A 20,096-nucleotide genomic window follows, 5' to 3' on the forward strand; every position below is an offset into this window, starting at 1 on the left:
CTATAATAAAAATCTTATTTTGGACTAGTAATGATGGTCTAAAGTGTTATTTTCGACAAATGATGGGGCCATCTTAACGGGCGTCCGTCGGTCCATTAACGTGAGTACTTGTAGCCGGCCACGATATCGGGGGAATAATATCGCGATATAATGTCGGCGACGTCCGATATGACGATCACATAAATTATTAATCGGATCTCGAATCTATACGCGAGTATAGAAAGGCGTGATAAGTGAAAGGTTGTCGTGACACGTGTGATGCTTACGGTGGGTTGTTGATTTCATATATCTCATTAAATAAATATGAGGTGGGGCCCACCTCCTAATTTAGCTGGCTTGCATTTATTGGCTTTCTTCATTTCTGCCACTAGGACTCGGCTTCACGTTCGGTGAGAATCGTAATGTACTACCTTAGATGCACTATGTACAAGTATGACTATTCTTTTTCTTGAATTACTGTTTTACTTTTTTCTTTAATTTTCAATTTCATAATTAGTTTTTTTTTTATATTTAATTTTTTTGTCTTTATAATGAATAGGAATATGTCACTGAAAAAGAAAAAACAAACAAACTTTTATCCTTTTATCATGATTGATTTTCCTTTTCTTTATTTGTTTCCACTTACTCTATTTTTAGAGATACATAAACCATGAAAAACATACATGTCAAGCCAAAATTGAAAAGTTTAATAGTTCAATAACAAATGTGTTTTTTTTATAAATAACATTTAATTGCATATTTTGTTGCCGTTTGTAATTGAGAAAAAGAAGTTGCGAATGGAATTATTAATTGATTAAGATGCTTAAACAAATGAATGATATGGTTTTTGCATTATTAGAATCAAAAGGGATTACAAGAAATAAAAAAATATACAATAGTACTAGTCAACACCATAAAAAGTAATATATACTTATAACTTATGTTTTGCAAAACTGTACAATTTGTAGTTTTTATTGGTGTAATAGTTTTAATTTTCTGAAAAGTATAAATTGACATCGAGTATGTCCGACAATAAAGTTTTGAAAGATTTAGCTTTTATATTTTAAGAAAATAAACTTAATTAAAAAAAACCTTGATGACCTTAAAACATCTATTTTAAACAAAAAAAAGTTTATAATATAAGAGCTACTTCAATCATTTTTTGTGAGTTTTTAATAGCTTTTAGTTTTTATGTTATTTTACTAATGTAAAAGTTAGTAGTTATTTTTGCTAGACATTTCTATGTAAAATTATAAATAATGCAATTACTCAATCAATTTTACATTCTAAATTTGTTTTCTTTTACGAATCAAGATTTTTTTTTTGTCAAAAAAGATAGCAAACTTGATTTATTTGTAAGTATAATCAACACATTATGTCTTGAACATATCAGACTTTCTAACATTACTCAATGCATGTGCTTCTTGGTAAGTGTGATATTCTCATTTTTATGGTTATTTTAAAACTTTGTATTTATGATTATTTAAAACAAAGTTTATTAATAGATACGGAATTTGGTCCAGTAAAAGTATTTTCAAAAAAAATAATTTTTATTGATTTATAAAAAATTTAGGATGTCATAACTGATACAAAACATAAGTGTAAACATGTTTTACAGTACCTTAGACTAACAATGTACATCTCATTGAATATCTCATTATGCATGTAACTTTGTACCGCTACATGTGATACAAAGAAGTTGAGTTAGTCAAATTGAAAAACGTGATAGGTACATAGGATCTTCAACCCATAATAATATAATTAATATGTTTAATTATCAAACAATTAATCTGATTACTCATCCCCGTGTTCTTCTTTATTATTCCCTAAGGATTTATCCTAAAGGTCATCTTAGTCATCGTTGCTGACAGTATTGTTACATGGATTTTTCCGCAATACATATCAATAGGTTTCTTTCTATTTTCATTCCTATGTATTCGTCCTAAAGATTATTTTAATCATCGTTGCTGACAGTATTGTTATAGGAATTTCTCTATAATACATGTCAGTAGGAAGTAGAGTATATCAAATGGGCACGAAGTCCATCGCTGCCAGTGTTTCACAAGACTGTCATTAAATAGTCTGGTGGTTATTATCTATACTATGTTAGATGACTACATCGCTTAGTACTGTAGTACTAGCAGGTTAAGGCCTTTTATTATTATTATTTTCATCTCCCATCATCCATCTCCCTCTTTATTCTACTCCTCCCTCATTACCCATTATTAACCATTATAGGTAAGAAAATGCAGATAAAGTAAATTGTATAAAAATCATCTTATAATATTTCATCTAACACATAACGTTTTTTGCACATAAGCACATATAGCATTCAATTATGTAAATATTTCATATCTATGTGTAAGATGAAAGTAACTATATATTCACTTGATAAAAATGGATGTCTTGGAATTTGGGCAGAACTTTGCCTTGGTACTTTATCTTTTCTTCTGACGTGACCTTGGTTTAGTTATCACTAAGTCTTAGATTATCATTACTTACAACTGATAATGGTCTAGATTCGTCACTAATCCCAATGTCTACATCATGATCTATCATGTAAGGAACAACCAGGTAGGATCATATCGGAGGTAGGCTCCATTTGGTATACAAAGTATACTGTTTGGAAATCTCACTTTAAATACCTCGCTAAATCCAGCTTAGACATCATCACCGTAAGTAGATAAATAAGTATAATGACTTTGGAATCACTGATAAATCTTAATTATAGGTTCATAATAACGACTATGAATATAATTAAAATTTACACTTGAATAAAATAAGTGTAGCTTAATTACAAAGTATTCTGATGAAAACCGGGAATTATACGAGCAAAACTCTGATCCAGGAGCTTCTATTCACCGACTACCTAACACTGCAGGGCTTCAAGGGATCTCAGGGCTTCTTCGAAGACTAAAACTAAGGGAAATCTAAAGCTAAAGCAATGAAGGTTTGTAATTTGAATGAGACACTATAGGGTATTTATTGCCAAAATTAGAGTGCACGTCGCACAAATGGTCGGTGCACGCTGCACACTTGGTCAGAACGGGTGACGTGGCTCCATCCATTGTGTGACACGTGTCGCAATCTCGTGGCTTGTTAGACATATGTTGCACATGCTGTCGTTGCACGCGGGTGCGCGCGAGAAATTATATTTTCTTTAAAAATTCATATCGTTTTCATACGGGATCCGTTTTTGACACGTTTTATATCCATGCGTAGCTATCGACAAAAACTACAACTTCCATTTAGACTCCGTCAGCTATTTTTGACTTTATTTTAAAAGTTATATTTTTAACAGACTTGGAATGTTTAAGTCCGTTACAAATTCATAACTCTCTCATATGGTATTCGTTCTCTACTATCTTTATATCGACGGATAGGTATTGATGAGATCTTGAACTCTTGTTTGATTGATTTTCCTAACAATCGACCGATTTTGATTTCGGTTTCTGAGTCGTATATTGCTATGCTGAAACTTCTAAAAATCATAACTTCCTCTCACGAAGTCAGATTTAGGCGTTCTTTATATATACAGAATCATTGTCACATATACTATAACTCTGATTAAAATTATTTATCCTAAATAATCTTCTATAAAAAAACCATTTTTATAATATTTTAATTGACTAGCCCGAATCTACGGGTGTTACAGTAAACATAAAATTAAAATGACAAAAAATGAATTACAAGCACTATTTTATTACTTTGTAACATTAAAGCTTTGCTGACATCAAGCGATCTAATTGCACAACTTGATCAAGAACCGGATAATACTATGACAAGCACATAGACATCCAAAACGCACTAACACACATGGATAACATTAATAATACAAGAGAACATCTTGAATGTGTTTAGAGAACATACCAGCAACAATGATGGGTGTTAGGTCCAACACCATCCTTCCTATGAATTAATTAGAAACCAAAGGAACTAGAGGATTTTAAGTGTAATTATCTTTGATTCAAATTGATAAGTAATTATTGTTTGATTTAAGGGATAAATATACCAACTTTGGTGCCTTTAACCCGTTCAAATAGGAGGAAAACTCACCTCCAATGTCGGATGCTATCTGAACCAAAACAAACCCCGGAATCAGCTCTACTCACTCCTTGAACCAAAACAACCCCTTAGATACCATTTCATACTCATAACCCTTTAGGGTCAACTATGGATAAAGTCAAAGTCAACGCTCCAAGTTGACTCAACTCGTCGATTTATCCTTTAACTCGTCGAGTTCCCATAAATCACAGAATCGTGCCTTTTCGAATCAACTCGTCGAGTTCTTCCTTTTAACAGAATCACGACACTTCGGCCCAACTCGTTGAGTTCTTTAGTTTGTTAACCCTTTTTAATGCATTAAACCCTTAATCTTCAAATCCAAGTCCCATATTCCAGATCTGGGCCGAAAATACATCTAGGAGGGTAAAGTTTCCAACTTTACCCATTAAAACCCACTCTAGAAGAAATAAGCTCTAACCCTAACCCAAAAAGGCCAATGTCTTGATCCAAAAACAACCAAAACTACAAGATAGACCATGACGTCATAGATCTGGACTCTAGGGACTACATGATCACGTAAAGTTCCAGCTTTCTCTACATGCATGGCCATTAAAAGCTCCAAAAGGCCAAAATGATGGTCTAAAGGTTGCATGGGACTTCCATGGCCATAAAGTTGGCACCTTTATGCCATGAAAACCCCTCAAGACCTTAGATTCAAAGTGCTAACACATTTGGGACGTCCAACTCCCAAGGACCATGATATTTGGACCAAAACCAAGCAAAATAACCCTAAAAGAATATCTAAACAACTACAAGGCAAGGTTCAAGCTTTATACCAACAAAAAGTCATGGATTAGGCAAGGGTTCTAGATCTATAAGCTCCTTCTTGTGTCCTCAAGCTTTTCCTTCTTCCAATGGCTTCAAGTACACACTAAAAACACTTAGAATGGCTCACAATCACTCACAATAGATTTAGGGTTTCGTATTTTAGGGTTAGGGACTTGGAGGTTGGAAATGAGGCCAACACCTTGGGGTTAAGGTGTTTAAATAGGGTGCAAATCCCGGAAATTAGGGTTTCATATCTACCAGCCTACTCGTCGAGTTGAGGCCTCCCAACTTGTCGAGTAGGTTACTTAAAATACACGACCCTTATGATCTCTACTCGATGAGTTTGGGGCTCCCAACCCGTCAAGTTTCTCTATAAAATAGAATAAACTATAAGTTAAATACATACCATGAACCAGACGTTATATACGCCCCGCGTACTCACTCTGAGTCGGTTCGGCTGAGTTGACTTGGATAGGTTGACTCAATTGACTTAGTTGGTTTGACCAAGTTTGACCTTATGGGTATTTTGGGATTTTGATTGAGATTGGTCATTTGGTTGGAATAGGAGGCGGTTGGAGCTGAATTTCGGAGTCGATACCTCATCAACTTTTGTCGAGTTCGCAAGGTGAGTTTTCCTCATTGTACTTGCAGGTTGAAGGCACCAAGGCCAACCCATTGGTTTGATATTCACTAATATGTTGAGTATGGAATAGATATGCATGATTATACTAGTTATTGATATACTAATCTGGTAGATCTGTAAGACTACCTGAGAGTCTGTTTGCATGATTATTTGTATATGTTTATTATGTGGTATATGTCGACATATTATGTTGGTTTGAGGTTGTACTGCTCCGTGCGGTAGCCAACAAACTCTGGAGCATCCCAGAGTTGAACTGAGGGCCAGGTACGGCATGTCAGACTCATAATGAGGGATCGTGAGCATTCCAGATACGAGCTGAGGATTGGACGGTATGTCAAACTCGTACTGAGGGTTTCAGTCTGATGCCTGATCTAGTCAGGGAGCAAGCCAGACATAAGTTGTGGGCCCCTAGGGCAAGCCAAAATTATGATGTGGGCTCATGGGTAATTCGGTCTTTTAGTTGTGGACCAATTGCATGTTGTTATTGTATACATTGTTTGGTTATGTGTTGGTACTTTGGGGGAACTCACTAAACGTTGACTTACAGTTTTGGTTGATGTTTCAGGTACTTCGGAGGACCGCGGGAAGGCGAAGGCATAACTGTACACATCCCTTTGTTTTGATCTATGATTTTGGGAAAACTTTGATGTCAGAAATGTTTTGAAAACTAATTTGTAAACACTTTATGGATTTGGGTTGTATTTAAAAAGTTTAAAATTATCATGATTTTTATGGATGCTACAACTTATCTCATAGAACTATGCAAAAACAAACATTAGACCTCCAAAAAAATGCATATCAAGCATACACGTGTATGAAAAGGTGCGTATAACTGTACATATCGGTTGATGCAATTATCTTCAAAAGATGTAAGGTATTACGCCCAATTCCAATTCACAAAAATTCCTAGTGTTTTTATTTTATTTATTATAGATAAGCGATCCGCTAATATCCTTTTAATATGATTGAAAAATATATCTCATTCCATTTCCAATTCTTATTACATGATTTCATTCCTTCTTATATGATTCAAATCTCAACAATAGAATTAAGATATCTAGATCCAAACATGGTGATTATGATATTTTATTGTGAGATTAATCATTATTTAATCTATTTTCATAACTTCCAAAATTATAGTTTCATTTTTATAAATCGTTTGATTAAATCAAAAAAATATTTAACTTAATTTAGAAATCTCTTCATTTCATTCTAATGATGAATTCCATTGGACATCATTTAAGCTCATAATTTCATAAGATCTATTGAGATTATATAACAAACAAATCATATTCACAACAAATAGAATCTTCTTAATCCTAAGATTATATATTTGGTTTTAATTCTCAAAACCAAGGTTGTATACAATCTCTAATGGCTAAAGTATAATTTCTCACTAATATAGGGTTCCAAATCCTTAATTCCATCATTAGAGATGGAACCAACCACTTTAGTGGTGAAATAGTGATACATTGGTGATTCGTTATAAGTTTATAATATTAAAACGTACACAAAACATAAATTATTGATTGAAACATCAGATTTTGTCGTAATTTTGGGTTTGGAAACCCAAATCCAACAAAATGGCAATTCAAGCTATTTGATGCAAAATTTTATGTTGGAATCATTTATAAGCTTGAATCAACACTCATAATCCAGTAAAACATCATTATTGATTACAAATTTTAGATTCATTGATATGACTCAAAACCCTAACATGATGAACATGAGAATATTACGTGAGTTTATACCTTCTAGAGTTTCTAGTGGTTAGACTGAGCTATAATCTTCAAGCTAACTTCCAAACTCATATCAATTCCTTCTTTTCCTCCTTAAACCGCCATGAATAATAGTTTCCCCCACAAAACTCTCTCTCTCTCTCTCTCTCTCTCTCTCTCTCTCTCTCTCTCTCTCTCTCTCTCTCTCTCTCTCTCTCTCTCTCTCTCTCTCTGAATGAAGAATATAATAATTGCTTCCATTTTTATACTATAGATATATTTTTGATGTAAAAAATGATATATGGTTAAAGGTAAAATACTATTTGTAACATTTTAGGGGTGCAAACGAGCCAAACTACTCGGGGTCAGCTCATTAAAAGCTCGACTTGAAATCGATTTTAAACGAATCCGATCCGAGCTCAAACTTAATATTAAACTCGTTTATTAAACGATCCCGAGTCGAGCCTAACCAGATTCGAGCTTGATTCAGTTCGTTTGCACCCGTAGAAATGATGTTAAAGAGTATCCACACTAATAGCCTTCAAAAGCTTTTTAAAATAAAAAAACAAACTTTATTCCTTATTGTAGAGTTTTTTCAAATATAGTTTTTTGACAGTGATTTGTTAATCAATTTTTTTAATAAGAAAGGTTTCTCAATATTTTAATATGGTCTATAGCTTTCAACCAATAAAAAAACTAAATTAAAAATTTGTTTAATCATTTTCATGAGTCTATATATCATATTTATAATTTTTAATATATTAAAACCTTAATAACTTTTTTCTATTATAAAGGTATTTTAACTTTTTTATTTTATTAAGATGACATGATATTTATTGGGGTGGCATAAAAATTAAAAACCTTAGCCAACAACTTTTGTTTAGTTGATTGAAGCTTTTTAATTTCATTTCATTTCTAATAAATTATTCTTTTTTAAAATAATTATGTATTATATTTATTATTATTGAACAAAAAGAGTATGGATTTTAGCGAGTGTACATAAGTTCCCATGGATACCTGTGCATCATCACAAATCTCAATACAAGCTACAAACCCCACTTTGTGTTCTCTCTACTCTTTCCATCTCATCTTTTTCTCATTTGCCGGCCACCGACACATCATCATTCCGGCGAACTTCTCATCTATTGCCGGAGAACCGCCGCCCCACTACCATTCGGCTTATATTTCCATCTCTCCGGTTGAAACCAGAATCGACTTCTTTCAAATTCTCTTTGTCGGTAGATTCTAAAATCTGGTTGAGGATTGTAGAAAAATTCAATGCGCTTGTGAAATAAACGCTGTTTTTTTTTTTCCTTCTGTATAATTTTGTCCATAAATGGTTCCCTGAAAACCTAGTAATTATGTGCAATTAGATGAGAGAAAAAACGGTGCATTTTGCTGAGAATTAATATCACCGAAAAACTTGCAAAACTTGCTTCTTTCATGGTAGACAAGTCTGCCATTAAATTGTAGTTGGATCCGCCATAATTGCGTTCCCTACAAAATTCGGATCTCGATATTACATCTTATTCATATCGTTCCGGCGGCGACAATTTAGCGGTTATCTTCATCAATCCAGATCCTTCTTTTGGTACTAAAATAATCAGTGTTTGAGTTGTGGATGTATGAGAGAGATGTGCAAGGTAGACGATAGAGATAAGATGAAGCAGAAGAAGAGGTTTTCAATCGGTACAATGGGATTGAAGAGCTTGGGAGTTTGTAGAGTTGAAAAGTTAAAAAGTTCAATGGTGAATGCTAGGTCTCCGAGAATGAAGCTGTGGTTAATTAGGGCAACGACGACTGTGTTGTTGTGGACATGCTTCGTTCAGCTTACAGCATTAGGGGGTACATGGGGACCTAGGGTTTTGAAAGGTTGGCCTTCTTGCTTTACTCAAGATTCACATTCTGCTTCTGCGTTAGATCTAAAGTTGTTGCCCACTGTTCCAGCCAGAGTCCTTCCACCCAAGAGTGAGTTCTTTCTTCTTTCTTCTCTTCTCTTGTCTCTGTTTCTTCTTTTTTTTTTCTCATTATTTGCTGTTACAGCGATGATTGTACGATCGATTCAACATTTGTTTACATGTATTATACGTAATTATGTTTATCCATCAAGGATTTTCCAAATTCAATACAGGGTGGGTTTAGATTTTTTCAATTATGATGATGAAAGAATCCCGTGAACAAATAACACACATGATTTTTATGTACTGTTCTTCAGTCATGAATTTGACATTTTCTTTTTATGTAGGGGTCTACAAGAACAATGGTTACTTAGTCGTTTCATGTAATGGAGGACTCAATCAAATGCGTTCTGCTGTGAGTATTCTCTTCATACCTTTCAACTCACAAGATCAGATCAAATAACCCAATCACTATCTTAACAATTTGTTCATCAATCATACAGATTTGCGACATGGTTGCAATTGCTAGATATTTAAATGTTACACTTATAGTCCCTGAGCTTGATAAAACTTCTTTCTGGTCTGATCCAAGGTATATTATATACTTAACATATAACATAATCCATCTTCCCTACATATTGGAATTCACATATCTCAATTCTAATTCTTCTGATTCTTGAAATTCAGTGAGTTTGAGGACATTTTTGATGTTGATCATTTCATCACATCTTTGAGAGATGAAGTACGTATTCTTAAAGAGCTTCCACCAAGGCTTAAAAAGAGGGTCGAATTGGGAATTGTGCACACCATGCCTCCTGTTAGCTGGTCTGATATTTCCTACTACCATAACCAGGTAATATCTTATTATCTCTGTAACTCTGTAACTCTGTATTCTTTCTTTTAACTTTGTTACAATTTAGTTATACTTTTATTCTCATTGTGTGTAGATTCTTCCATTGATTCAAAAATACAAAGTTGTGCATTTGAATAGAACAGATGCTCGATTAGCCAACAACAATCAACCCTTAGAACTCCAAAAGCTGAGGTGTCGAGTAAACTTTGGTGCTTTAAGATTCACAACTCAAATAGAAGAATTGGGAAAACGTGTAGTCAATCTTTTGAGAAAAAACGGACCTTTTTTAGTGCTTCATTTGAGATACGAAATGGACATGTTGGCTTTCTCTGGGTGTACTCAAGGATGCAATAATGAAGAGATAGAAGAGTTAACCCGAATGAGATATGCATACCCATGGTGGAAAGAAAAGATTATAAATTCTGATTTAAAAAGAAAAGACGGGTTATGCCCTTTGACTCCTGAAGAAACTGCCCTTACACTTAGGGCACTTGATATTGATCATGATATCCAGATTTACATTGCTGCTGGTGAAATATATGGAGGGAAAAGAAGAATGGATAGTCTTCAAGATGCATTCCCAAAACTGGTGAGTTTTTTTTTTTTTTAAGAATCTTGAATTTTTTGCCTAGTTTTCAAGAAAATGTGGTATATAATAATGAATGTGTTTGTTAATAGGTGAGAAAGGAGACACTTTTAGGGGCAGATGATCTTCAGTATTTTCAGAATCATTCTTCTCAAATGGCAGCATTGGATTATCTTGTGGCACTTGAGAGTGATATTTTTGTGCCTACTTATGATGGAAACATGGCTAAAGTTGTGGAAGGGCATCGAAGGTAATAAGAAAATTTAATTGATAAGTAAAGAAAACAAAATGTTGTTTTGGAATCATAAACTTTAATCAGATAAAGATATATCGTTAAATAAATAAATTGCATATAAACATCTCATGTCCTCTAAAATATATATTATATGTAAGGTTTTATGCACAAAAGTCTCATTATTTTGGGAAATTTTTTATAAAGTCGTAAAAGTTTTTGTTTTTTGAACAGAAGAGTCCCGATTATTTAATATTTTGCCCAAATTAACGAAAAAGTCTTTTCCCAAAATCATGAGACTTTTCTCTTAAAAAAAACATTTAGGACTTTATCAAAAAATTTCCCAAAATAATGAGATTTTTCTGCATAAAACCCATTATATGTATTTCAAGTGGTTAATAACAAAAGAAAAAATCTACGATTTAATAAAATTGTTAACAAAAAAATGTAAGATCACATACCCATGAAATCTTGAAATAGAATTATAATATTTAGAAAAATACTTCTACCTACTTTTGTAAAGTAAACATTAATAAATTAAAGTTTTGAAATTTTTTAAAAACACAAGTGGAAGTGGTATTAAATTAAAGAATATATGTATATAAAACTAATTCATAACTGTGAATTTATTTATAATTATATCATATTGATTGAAACACTATCTTGGAATTGAAATGAAGGTAATTAATTTTATGTGAAAATGGTTTTTCAGATTTTTGGGATTCAAGAAGACAATTCTACTGGATAGGAGAGTTTTGGTGGATTTAATAGACAAATACACAAATGGGATTTTAAATTGGGATGAATTTTCCATTTCTGTAAAACAAGTTCATCAACAAAGAATGGGAAATCCCACAAAGAGATTGGTTATTTCAGATAAACCCAAGGAAGAAGATTACTTTTATGCCAATCCAGAAGAGTGTTTGCATTTGCAGACATCAGATGATCAAACTGTCAGCATCCTATGACAAGTCTTTCGGGGGTATTTTGGTAATTTCCCATGCCTGGCCCTCTGCTAACTGTTTCAACTTTGAAGTAGAAGAAGAAGAAGAAGATTATATGATTCTGTGCCCTTGAGAGGATCTGTGAAAAATGTGTGGATGCAAGGGCATAAGATGAAACATGGATTGATGAGAGAGAGAGAGAGAGTTGCATGAAGATGAGAGTGGTTACACGAACAGAAATGGTGTTTATTATTATTATTATTTATTATTATTATTATTATTGATGTGTTTTTTCAATACTTATGAGATGTTATTGTCAATAATTCATGTTTATGTATAGAAAAACGACCCTGATATTGCAGGGTTATATTGTCGTATTTGAAAGTATTGATAGTTTGATAATTTTATGTAGAGGTGTTTAATTCTTGTTAGGCAAATATATTATTAGGTCCCGTTTAATAGTTTCTGTCTGGGAAAGTTTTCTGACTGGGAAAGAAAACATGTTGTTTGATTGTACATCTGATTGACTGTGCTGAATGACAAAAAAAATAATATTTCAATAAAAAATAAATTTTAAAAAGTTATTTAAAAAAATTAATAATCCAAGAAAGAAAGAAAGAGGCGGGGTTTGGTGTATAATTGTCTTTCCAGGCCATTCAGTCAGAAAGATATGATTTTAGGGCTTTTTGGGAAAGACATATCTTACCGGGAGAGATCTATTTTTTTGTGCAAATCAAACAGTATTTTCAGTCCATTCAGCCAGAAAGATCTGTTTGAATCTGAAAAGATACGTATCAAACGGGACCTTAGTCACATAACAAGATTTTTATGGAAAATGTGAGATTTAAGATGATAATTTGAAGGGTAAAATGCAAAAAATAACAACCTATTTTCATTTATTTGCTTATTATAGCGTCCTACGACTAATGTGAATCTGATGTAAATTTTTTTAAAATTTAATGTTTCAAAACTTGACATGTCCAAAAATATTATTCTTCGATATTTACTTCCAAAACATAGGTTTGGGGTGAGTCTTTACCTTTTTGTGGCATCTTATTTCAATTTATTTTAAAATACAATGTCTTATTAATATTTTTTTTTTAAAGTAGAGTGTTGTAATAAAATAAATGAAAGTGAGATGTTATGATACATAACATTCCATATAGATGATGTGAAGGTGTGGAATTTTATACAATAGACCTATTAGGGTTCAAACACTCCATATATAAAATATTGATAGTTTTCTGTGATTAGCTTATCATGTGACGTTCAAATTGTACAACTTAACATTTTAATTATATATATATATATATATATATATATATATATATATATATATATATATATATAAGTTTGTTGTTATTTTTAACATCTAGCCTTAATTTGAAAATGTGTGTTGTGCAAGAATAATAATTCAAGGATTTATTATAGTAATAGACTAATGATTGTTGAATATATTCTTTATGGATTGTTTAATCAATGGGCATTAGTGGACTACCAAATGAATGCATTTGGCCGTTTTGGAATGATTGAAGACCACCAATACATTCTTTACAAAAAATGGGCGGTATTAATCAAATCCAATTATATGTTTTGATAAGATGATTAATGCCGTATATGGAAATGCGGTAGTTGACTTGGGGCCTAGTAAAATCATAAAAATTAAAAATTAAAAAAAAATAAGATACAAAAATTTGTTAGAAATAAATCATATTTTATATTAGAAGAAATATATAAAAAGGAAAGAGCAATATAGGAGAAAATGAAATTCCCAATCATTTGAGGGATGATTTGTGGCATAATCAATAAAGAAATGAGTTTAAAGGCATGTGTGTTAGTGGCTTCGATGTCAATTGTCAACCACACTTTGGATATATTCAATACATGCCGAATTTCAATCTTCTAATCTTTACAAAATGAATTTAATTACATTTCCTTTCGTTTTCTTTAATGGCTATTTATGCAAGTTGCCTTACTGTTTTCTTGTATAGGAATAAGATAGTTGTTTGGCGAAATGTTTCTACAAGTCCTCAAGTGTTCATTTACTTTATACCCTTTTAAGCCATATTTAAGTGCAATTTTACTATGACCACAAAGTAGACAAAGTTACTACAAGTGGCAATCTTTTAGCATCCGTTATTAGTGAATTACACATATCTAAAAGATGAGGTATGTTCATATTTATGCATTATCTCCTCCACATTTCTAGTTTTATTAGTTTTGTGATCATGAGGGATTGATTGTGGCATGATTGATCAACATTGTAATGAACACATTTTTGGCTTCGATAGATTTTATTTCCTTTTAATATCAACAACTCCATCCTTACTGTCCGACAAATGATCCATTAATTAAAACATTATGGTATTCATCATCCTCATTAGAATTAAATTCATACTTATGATCCACCATTTCATCATCGACGCTATCCTTAGATTCCACGTTGTGTTCCACTACTTTCACCAACATTACTATCAACATCATGTATGTCTATTACTTTCACCCAAATCATTTCAAGATCTTCTCTAGAAACAATCTATTAAGTTACATTAATGCTATGTTTGACATAGTAGAAAAAACCTAATTGTTAGTAATATATTATACATATGACATTATTATACATATATTTTAGACTATTATCTTAATATTTATTAGTTTGATTGATATATTTAAAGCTAAATGATACTTAAAAAGTAGGTTCCGTTGAGATTCCAAAAAAATAGAGATCTTAAGATTCAATGTCAGCCATATATTTCTCATTTGCCGTTCTGACGAACCGGCATGACGGGAGAGTTATAATCATAAATGATTATATAGCACCGCTCATTCCTTTTTTCCCCCACCACCACCATCACAACCTTTATTACCAACCGACCCTACCACTGCCACCTCTATCACATATATCACTCTACCTCTAAAGGTGAAATCGAAACTATGTGAAGACATCTTTATTTCTTTTGCCTTTAAATTTGACCTTGAGTTTTGTTAGTTGCATTTATAGTTTAATTTAACTTAACTTAATCCATTTTAAAAATAAAATAAAATAAAAAACAATGTCGTACTTTAGATAAATCCTTTTATGTGATTTTACATGTTTTAAAAGTTTTCAACTATTTTTTTTTCTGAACACTCATATATAAATAAAAGTTACAGCCTCCAACTTCCAACTACCAACTATTTTTGCTGAATACACTTTTAATTAGGGGTTGTTTAAATATTTGTATCTGAAAATCCGATGTGAAATAATCCGAAATTTCGGATATCCGAATTTTCGGATTTGGGTTCAGATAGGTATTTTTTAAATTTTTGGATACCCGATATCCGAAGTTTTTAATAATTTTATTAATATTTTTTATTTCAAAATAGGATAGGTGACGAGAGTTGAGGACAATGGTTTAGTATCATAGCATAAGTTACATTCTTTTCACTTAGTGTCATTTTGTCTAATAACATAAATTACACTTTTATTGCTTAATCTCCAACAATATTAGCTAACATATATACAAGAAGAATTTACAAAAATAGCTATCGCAGCCATAGATAATACAAACACACATGCGATTTCGTCGAATGGGTTGCGAAACCATGGTCCGTCTACGGTTTCATGGCCCACTCTACTCTAATAAATGAAAGTTATTTTGCAACATGTCACATTATCATTCAATTTGTCAAATGTTATTTTGTGGTTATTTTGAATTAATTTTTTTTACCACATGTCATTTTATGAATCTTCTATTTTATTAAATTCCATTAATGTAAAAATTGTAATAAATGTAGTGATAATAGAATATCAATTTCATTAATGAACTCACCTTTTAATTTCAAAATTTTCAAATTAAAGCTCATTAGTTCTTTTGTTTATTTATTTAAATTATTTGTTTAAATTTAAAAGATAAAAAACATTTCAATTATAATAATTCATAATTTTTTTATTTTCTTATAAATTCAAAGTGTTCAATATATTTTGACATTTATATTTAACTTTCTTTTTAAATTAACTCATGTAATACATGAGTCTCACAACTAGTAACTCATTATATTTAAACCCTAAAAATATCCACCCTCATTTTGACATCCAAAGATACGAAATTATCTCTGATGGCACAAAATGGGCACATGATTAACAATGTTGTAATTATCCTATGTATAGCTTTCTTGTTTGTTTGATGATATAGGTTGAAATGTAGTAGCATTTTGTATGTTTTTTGCCCGAAATTCGATAAAAAAAAAAAAAAAGAAGAGCGTAACCACACATGGTATCTTTTAATGCACATAATGTGCATTAACGACTTAGCTTTCTTGTTTGTTTGATGATATAGGTTGAAATGTAGTAGCATTTTGTATGTTTTTTGCCCGAAATTCGATAAAAAAAAAAAAAGAAGAGCGTAACCACACATGGTATCTTTTAATGCACATAATGTGCATTAACGACTTAGCTTTCTTGTTTGTTTGATGATATAGGTTGAAATGTAGTAGCATTTTGTATGTTTTTTGCCCGAAATTCGATAAAAAAAAAAAAAAAGAGCGTAACCACACATGGTATCTTTTAATGCACATAATGTGCATTAACGACTTTATATTCCTAGATAGTCATGCCATCTACAGCTTTGTTTTTTTTTTGTATGTCTTTTTTGCGGTTTCGATCTTATGTGATTTCCCCTAATCATGTAGTAGTATTTTGTTTGAATACGTAGGCTGAATATCATATTAAAAAAAATAAAAAACAAACAAACTGAAATCACAGGTTAGATGATATCAACTTTCTATATATATGAAAATACAAACCATAAACTTTAGAAGAATAAGCAACTAATTGGCAAGTTTAAACCAACAATATTAAGCGAATGAAAAAGAATTGCATCTACTTACATCCAAAACAAAACTTAGACCTAATCACACCATTTAGAATTTCTTCAAACACAAAGCATATGTTTTTAAAATAAAAAATTTGTGGCCTAAAACCAGGAGCAAAATGGCAACACATTACATAATAAAATTAAGAAAAATACATATTAAGTCTATAAGCTTCCGATATGTCATGAAAATGAACCAAATATGTTTAAATGTCATATTACAAAAAGAAAATGATAAAATGATAAAATTGCAGGTGAGATGGTCTTATGCCATCTATGATTTTATGTATGGACGAAATGGTCATCCGATTTTTTTATAATAAATATGAAACCGCTAATGGCTCTGCGATTTCATGGATAGCTCGAAGAAACCGCAAGCGTGGTTTCGATGGCTAATTTTGGAAAAAAAAAAAAAACTTAATTTTAAGATATTTTGTGAAAAATAATTAAAAAAATGATTAATTTTGTAAATTCCTTTGTGTAATTACTGCCAAGCTAAAACATGTCAAGAAGGGTATTAAGGAATGGAGGGCTGCTGATCATCCAAAAGAGGAAGTGGATCTACGTAATCATAAACTTGTAGTCGAAAGATTAGATCATGAGGCAAAAAAGAGAAACCTTACAGAAGTGGAGCTTGAGCAAAGAAGAGATAGCTTTAAGAAGATGGCGGAAATAGAGAAATTCAAGGCGTTAGACATCAAACAGAAATCACGAATCAAATGGGCTGTTGACGGTGATGAGAACACCAGATTTTTTCATGGGTATGTGAACAGCAACAACAGGAAAAACGCGATTGATGGTATTATGATAAATGGGAACTGGTGTACTGATCCGAGTCTGATCAAGATGGAGGCTTTCAATTTTTTGCTGAGAAATTTAAGGAGAGATGGCCTTCCAGACCTAAACTTGTTAGCAGACATTTCAAGCAGATCCTTCCGACTGACAACGAGCTGCTTGAAACCCCTTTTACCCTCCAAGAAATAAAAGAAGCGGTCTGGGCTTGTGGTAATGAGAAGGCCCCGGGACCAGATGGCTTTTCGTTCAAATTCTATAAAAAATATTGGGATGTACTGTTAGGTGACATAGCTGCGGTGGTAAAACATTTCGAGAGGCATGGGAGGATTGATCAATCATGTAATTCCTCTTTTATATCCCTAGTTCCTAAAATCAAAGACTCGTCCTTTCTCAATGACTATCGACCCATAAGTCTCAAAAGCTCCATCTATAAAATCATTTCCAAGCTTCTAACAAGCGGGCTCAAGATGGTACTGGGAAACTGTATAGATGAGGTACAATCTGCTTATGTGGAGGGGTGAAATATACTTGATGGTCCGCTTGTTATCAATGAGGTGTGCTCGTGGGCCAAGGCGTCGAAGAAGAAGGTGTTGCTATTCAAGGCCGACTTTAACAAAGCATTTGATTCTATTAATTGGGGGTTTTTGGATGCAAATATGAAATCAATGGGCTTTAGAGACATATGGAGAGGATGGATTAAGGGGTGTCTCGAATCTGCAAAATCATCAATACTCATCAATGGTTGCCCGACGGATGAATTCCCCATCACAAAGGGTGTCCGACAAGGAGACCCACTATTCCCATTTCTCTTCATCATTGCTATGGAGGGACTATCGGTATCTATGAGGGCAGCCTGTGAACGAGGTGTTTTTAATGGAATTAAAATTCCAAATGAAGGGTCGGTCATATCTCATCTACTATACGCGGATGACGCGTTATTTCTTGGTGAGTGGTCGGAGGATAATATAAAAAATTTGTCGAGAATTCTTCATTGCTGTCATGTTGCATTGAGCTTAAAGGTGAATTTCAACAAATCACGAGTATTTGGAGTCAGTGTAAGCACGCAAGAGGTTACAAGGCGTGCAAGACCTCTCGGGTGTGAACCGGCAAAACTACCCTTCAACTATTTGGGGGTACCTGTAGGGGCAAACATGAATCTTATTAAGCATTGGAGTCCCGTTATTGATAAGTTTTATGCGAAACTATCGAAATGGAAGTCCAAAACTCTCTCATTCGGGGTCGGTTGACCTTGGTGCAATCGGTGTTGGGGAATTTGCCCACATATTTTCCTTCTTTATTTGTTGCACCTCAAGGGGTGATTGACAAACTAGAAAGCATTAGAAGGCAGTTTCTATGGGGAAACTCTGGAGACAAAAAGAAGATCCACTGGGTCGCATGGGATATCGTTACTGCATCTAAAGAGGTTGGGGGTCTAGGCGTGGGAATGATCAAATCTTTGAATATCTCCTTAATGGTTAAGTGGTGGTGGAGATTGAGGACTGGAGCATCAATAATTTGGGTTGCGGTTATTAAGGGTATACATAATTTGAACTCAAAACCAGATGACTATTATGCTAATAATCGACTACCAGGTACTTGGAAAAATATTGTCGGGGTATGTAAAGAGCTGAGAAAAAAGAACATAGCATCTGAGGACATTTTATGTAAACGAACAAATTCTGCAGGTGAATCTTCGACATGCAGACTGACTTCGGATGGCATCTTTGCTGTCAATGCGCTACGAAAAATTTGGGACAGGAGCTTACCTATTTCCGGGAGGAAATTCGAATGGATTCGTGAAATTCCAGTAAAGGTGGTTTGCTTTATATGGAGGGCATGGCTGGGAAAAATTCCAACAAAGTTAGCACTAGTAAAACGTGGGGTCTCCGTGGGAGATATAAAATGTAGTCTTTGTGATGAATGGGAGGAAGATTCGGATCATGTTTTGGTTGGGTGTGAATATGCAACTGAAGTACTGAGCTGGATCTTTAAATGGTGTGGTGTGATGATGCCCCCAATAAGAACCGTGGTCGAGTTGCTGGATTTTGCAAACAATTGGTCGAATAATCAAAGTAAAAGGAGGTTGCTCTTGGGGATTAGTTATGGTGTTCTTTGGGGTATTTGGAAACAAAGGAATGATAGAGTGTTTAATAATTATAAGACGCCCCCAGCTAAATGTGTTGATATCATTCAGTCCACATTGTTCCTATGGATGAAAAATAGGAAGGAAAACTCTAATATGGTGTGGCATAATTGGTGTAGTAATCCATTTTCATGTTTGTAATCTGTCAGTTTTAATTCTTCTACTTGTACTCATTCCGCAGCTTCTAGTTACTTGCTAGATGTCTGTTTATCTATTTATTTTATTTGCCAGTTCAAAAAAAAGATAATCATGAGATATTGATGAATAATATACTAATATCATTAATCAACACAATATGCTTTAGTTTACGATATGGTTATGCAGTAAGTGTATTACTTGATTTGTTAATCACTCAAATGAACGTAAGATTCTGCTTTATAATCTTATTTACAAGAAGATTATAATATATTGTTTTATCAACTACAAGATAAGGCAATAATGTTTTCTCAATCCATTATTATTTTTAGGGAAAATCTTTAAAAAAAACCCAACATATTATCCTCTAATGCTCGAAAAAACCATTATATTATTTTTATGTACAATAAAAGCATTTTATTTGTTGATCATGCCTAAAATAATGTTTTGTGACCAGAAAACCCTTGATAGTCGGTTACATAAC

At 32.8% G+C, this 20,096-nt stretch overlaps 2 protein-coding genes across 2 annotated transcripts; both read left to right on the forward strand.

Moving 5' to 3' along the window:
• Nucleotides 1-8,177: 8,177 nt before the first annotated feature.
• LOC145103217 (rhamnogalacturonan I rhamnosyltransferase 1-like) lies at nt 8,178-12,093 on the forward strand. The gene is made up of 7 exons (XM_079040777.1): nt 8,178-9,141; nt 9,419-9,486; nt 9,575-9,663; nt 9,759-9,924; nt 10,019-10,513; nt 10,603-10,760; nt 11,455-12,093. Exons 1-7 carry the CDS (start codon nt 8,799-8,801, stop codon nt 11,708-11,710), a joined length of 1,575 nt encoding a protein of 524 aa, XP_078896903.1. The 5' UTR covers nt 8,178-8,798; the 3' UTR covers nt 11,711-12,093.
• Nucleotides 12,094-18,544: 6,451 nt separating this feature from the next.
• Nucleotides 18,545-19,618, forward strand: LOC145099153 (uncharacterized). Its single transcript, XM_079036741.1, has one exon. The coding sequence runs from the start codon at nt 18,545-18,547 to the stop codon at nt 19,616-19,618; it is 1,074 nt and encodes a 357-aa protein (XP_078892867.1).
• Nucleotides 19,619-20,096: the final 478 nt, after the last annotated feature.

Source organism: Lactuca serriola, chromosome 4, assembly GCF_051521515.1.
Source record: "Lactuca serriola cultivar US96UC23 chromosome 4, Lser_US96UC23_V15, whole genome shotgun sequence".
NCBI lineage: Eukaryota > Viridiplantae > Streptophyta > Magnoliopsida > Asterales > Asteraceae > Lactuca > Lactuca serriola.

What these genes read in the sequence shown, in the direction of transcription:
- LOC145103217 (XM_079040777.1), top strand. Translation starts at nt 8,799, where the DNA reads ATGAGAGAGATGTGCAAGGTAGACGATAGAGATAAGATGAAGCAGAAG. An exon ending in TCTTTCTGGTCTGATCCAAG is followed by an intron (nt 9,664 to 9,758) that starts GTATATTATATA and finishes CTTGAAATTCAG; the next exon opens with TGAGTTTGAGGACATTTTTG. An exon ending in GTTGTGGAAGGGCATCGAAG is followed by an intron (nt 10,761 to 11,454) that starts GTAATAAGAAAA and finishes ATGGTTTTTCAG; the next exon opens with ATTTTTGGGATTCAAGAAGA.
- LOC145099153 (XM_079036741.1), top strand. Translation starts at nt 18,545, where the DNA reads ATGGAAGTCCAAAACTCTCTCATTCGGGGTCGGTTGACCTTGGTGCAA.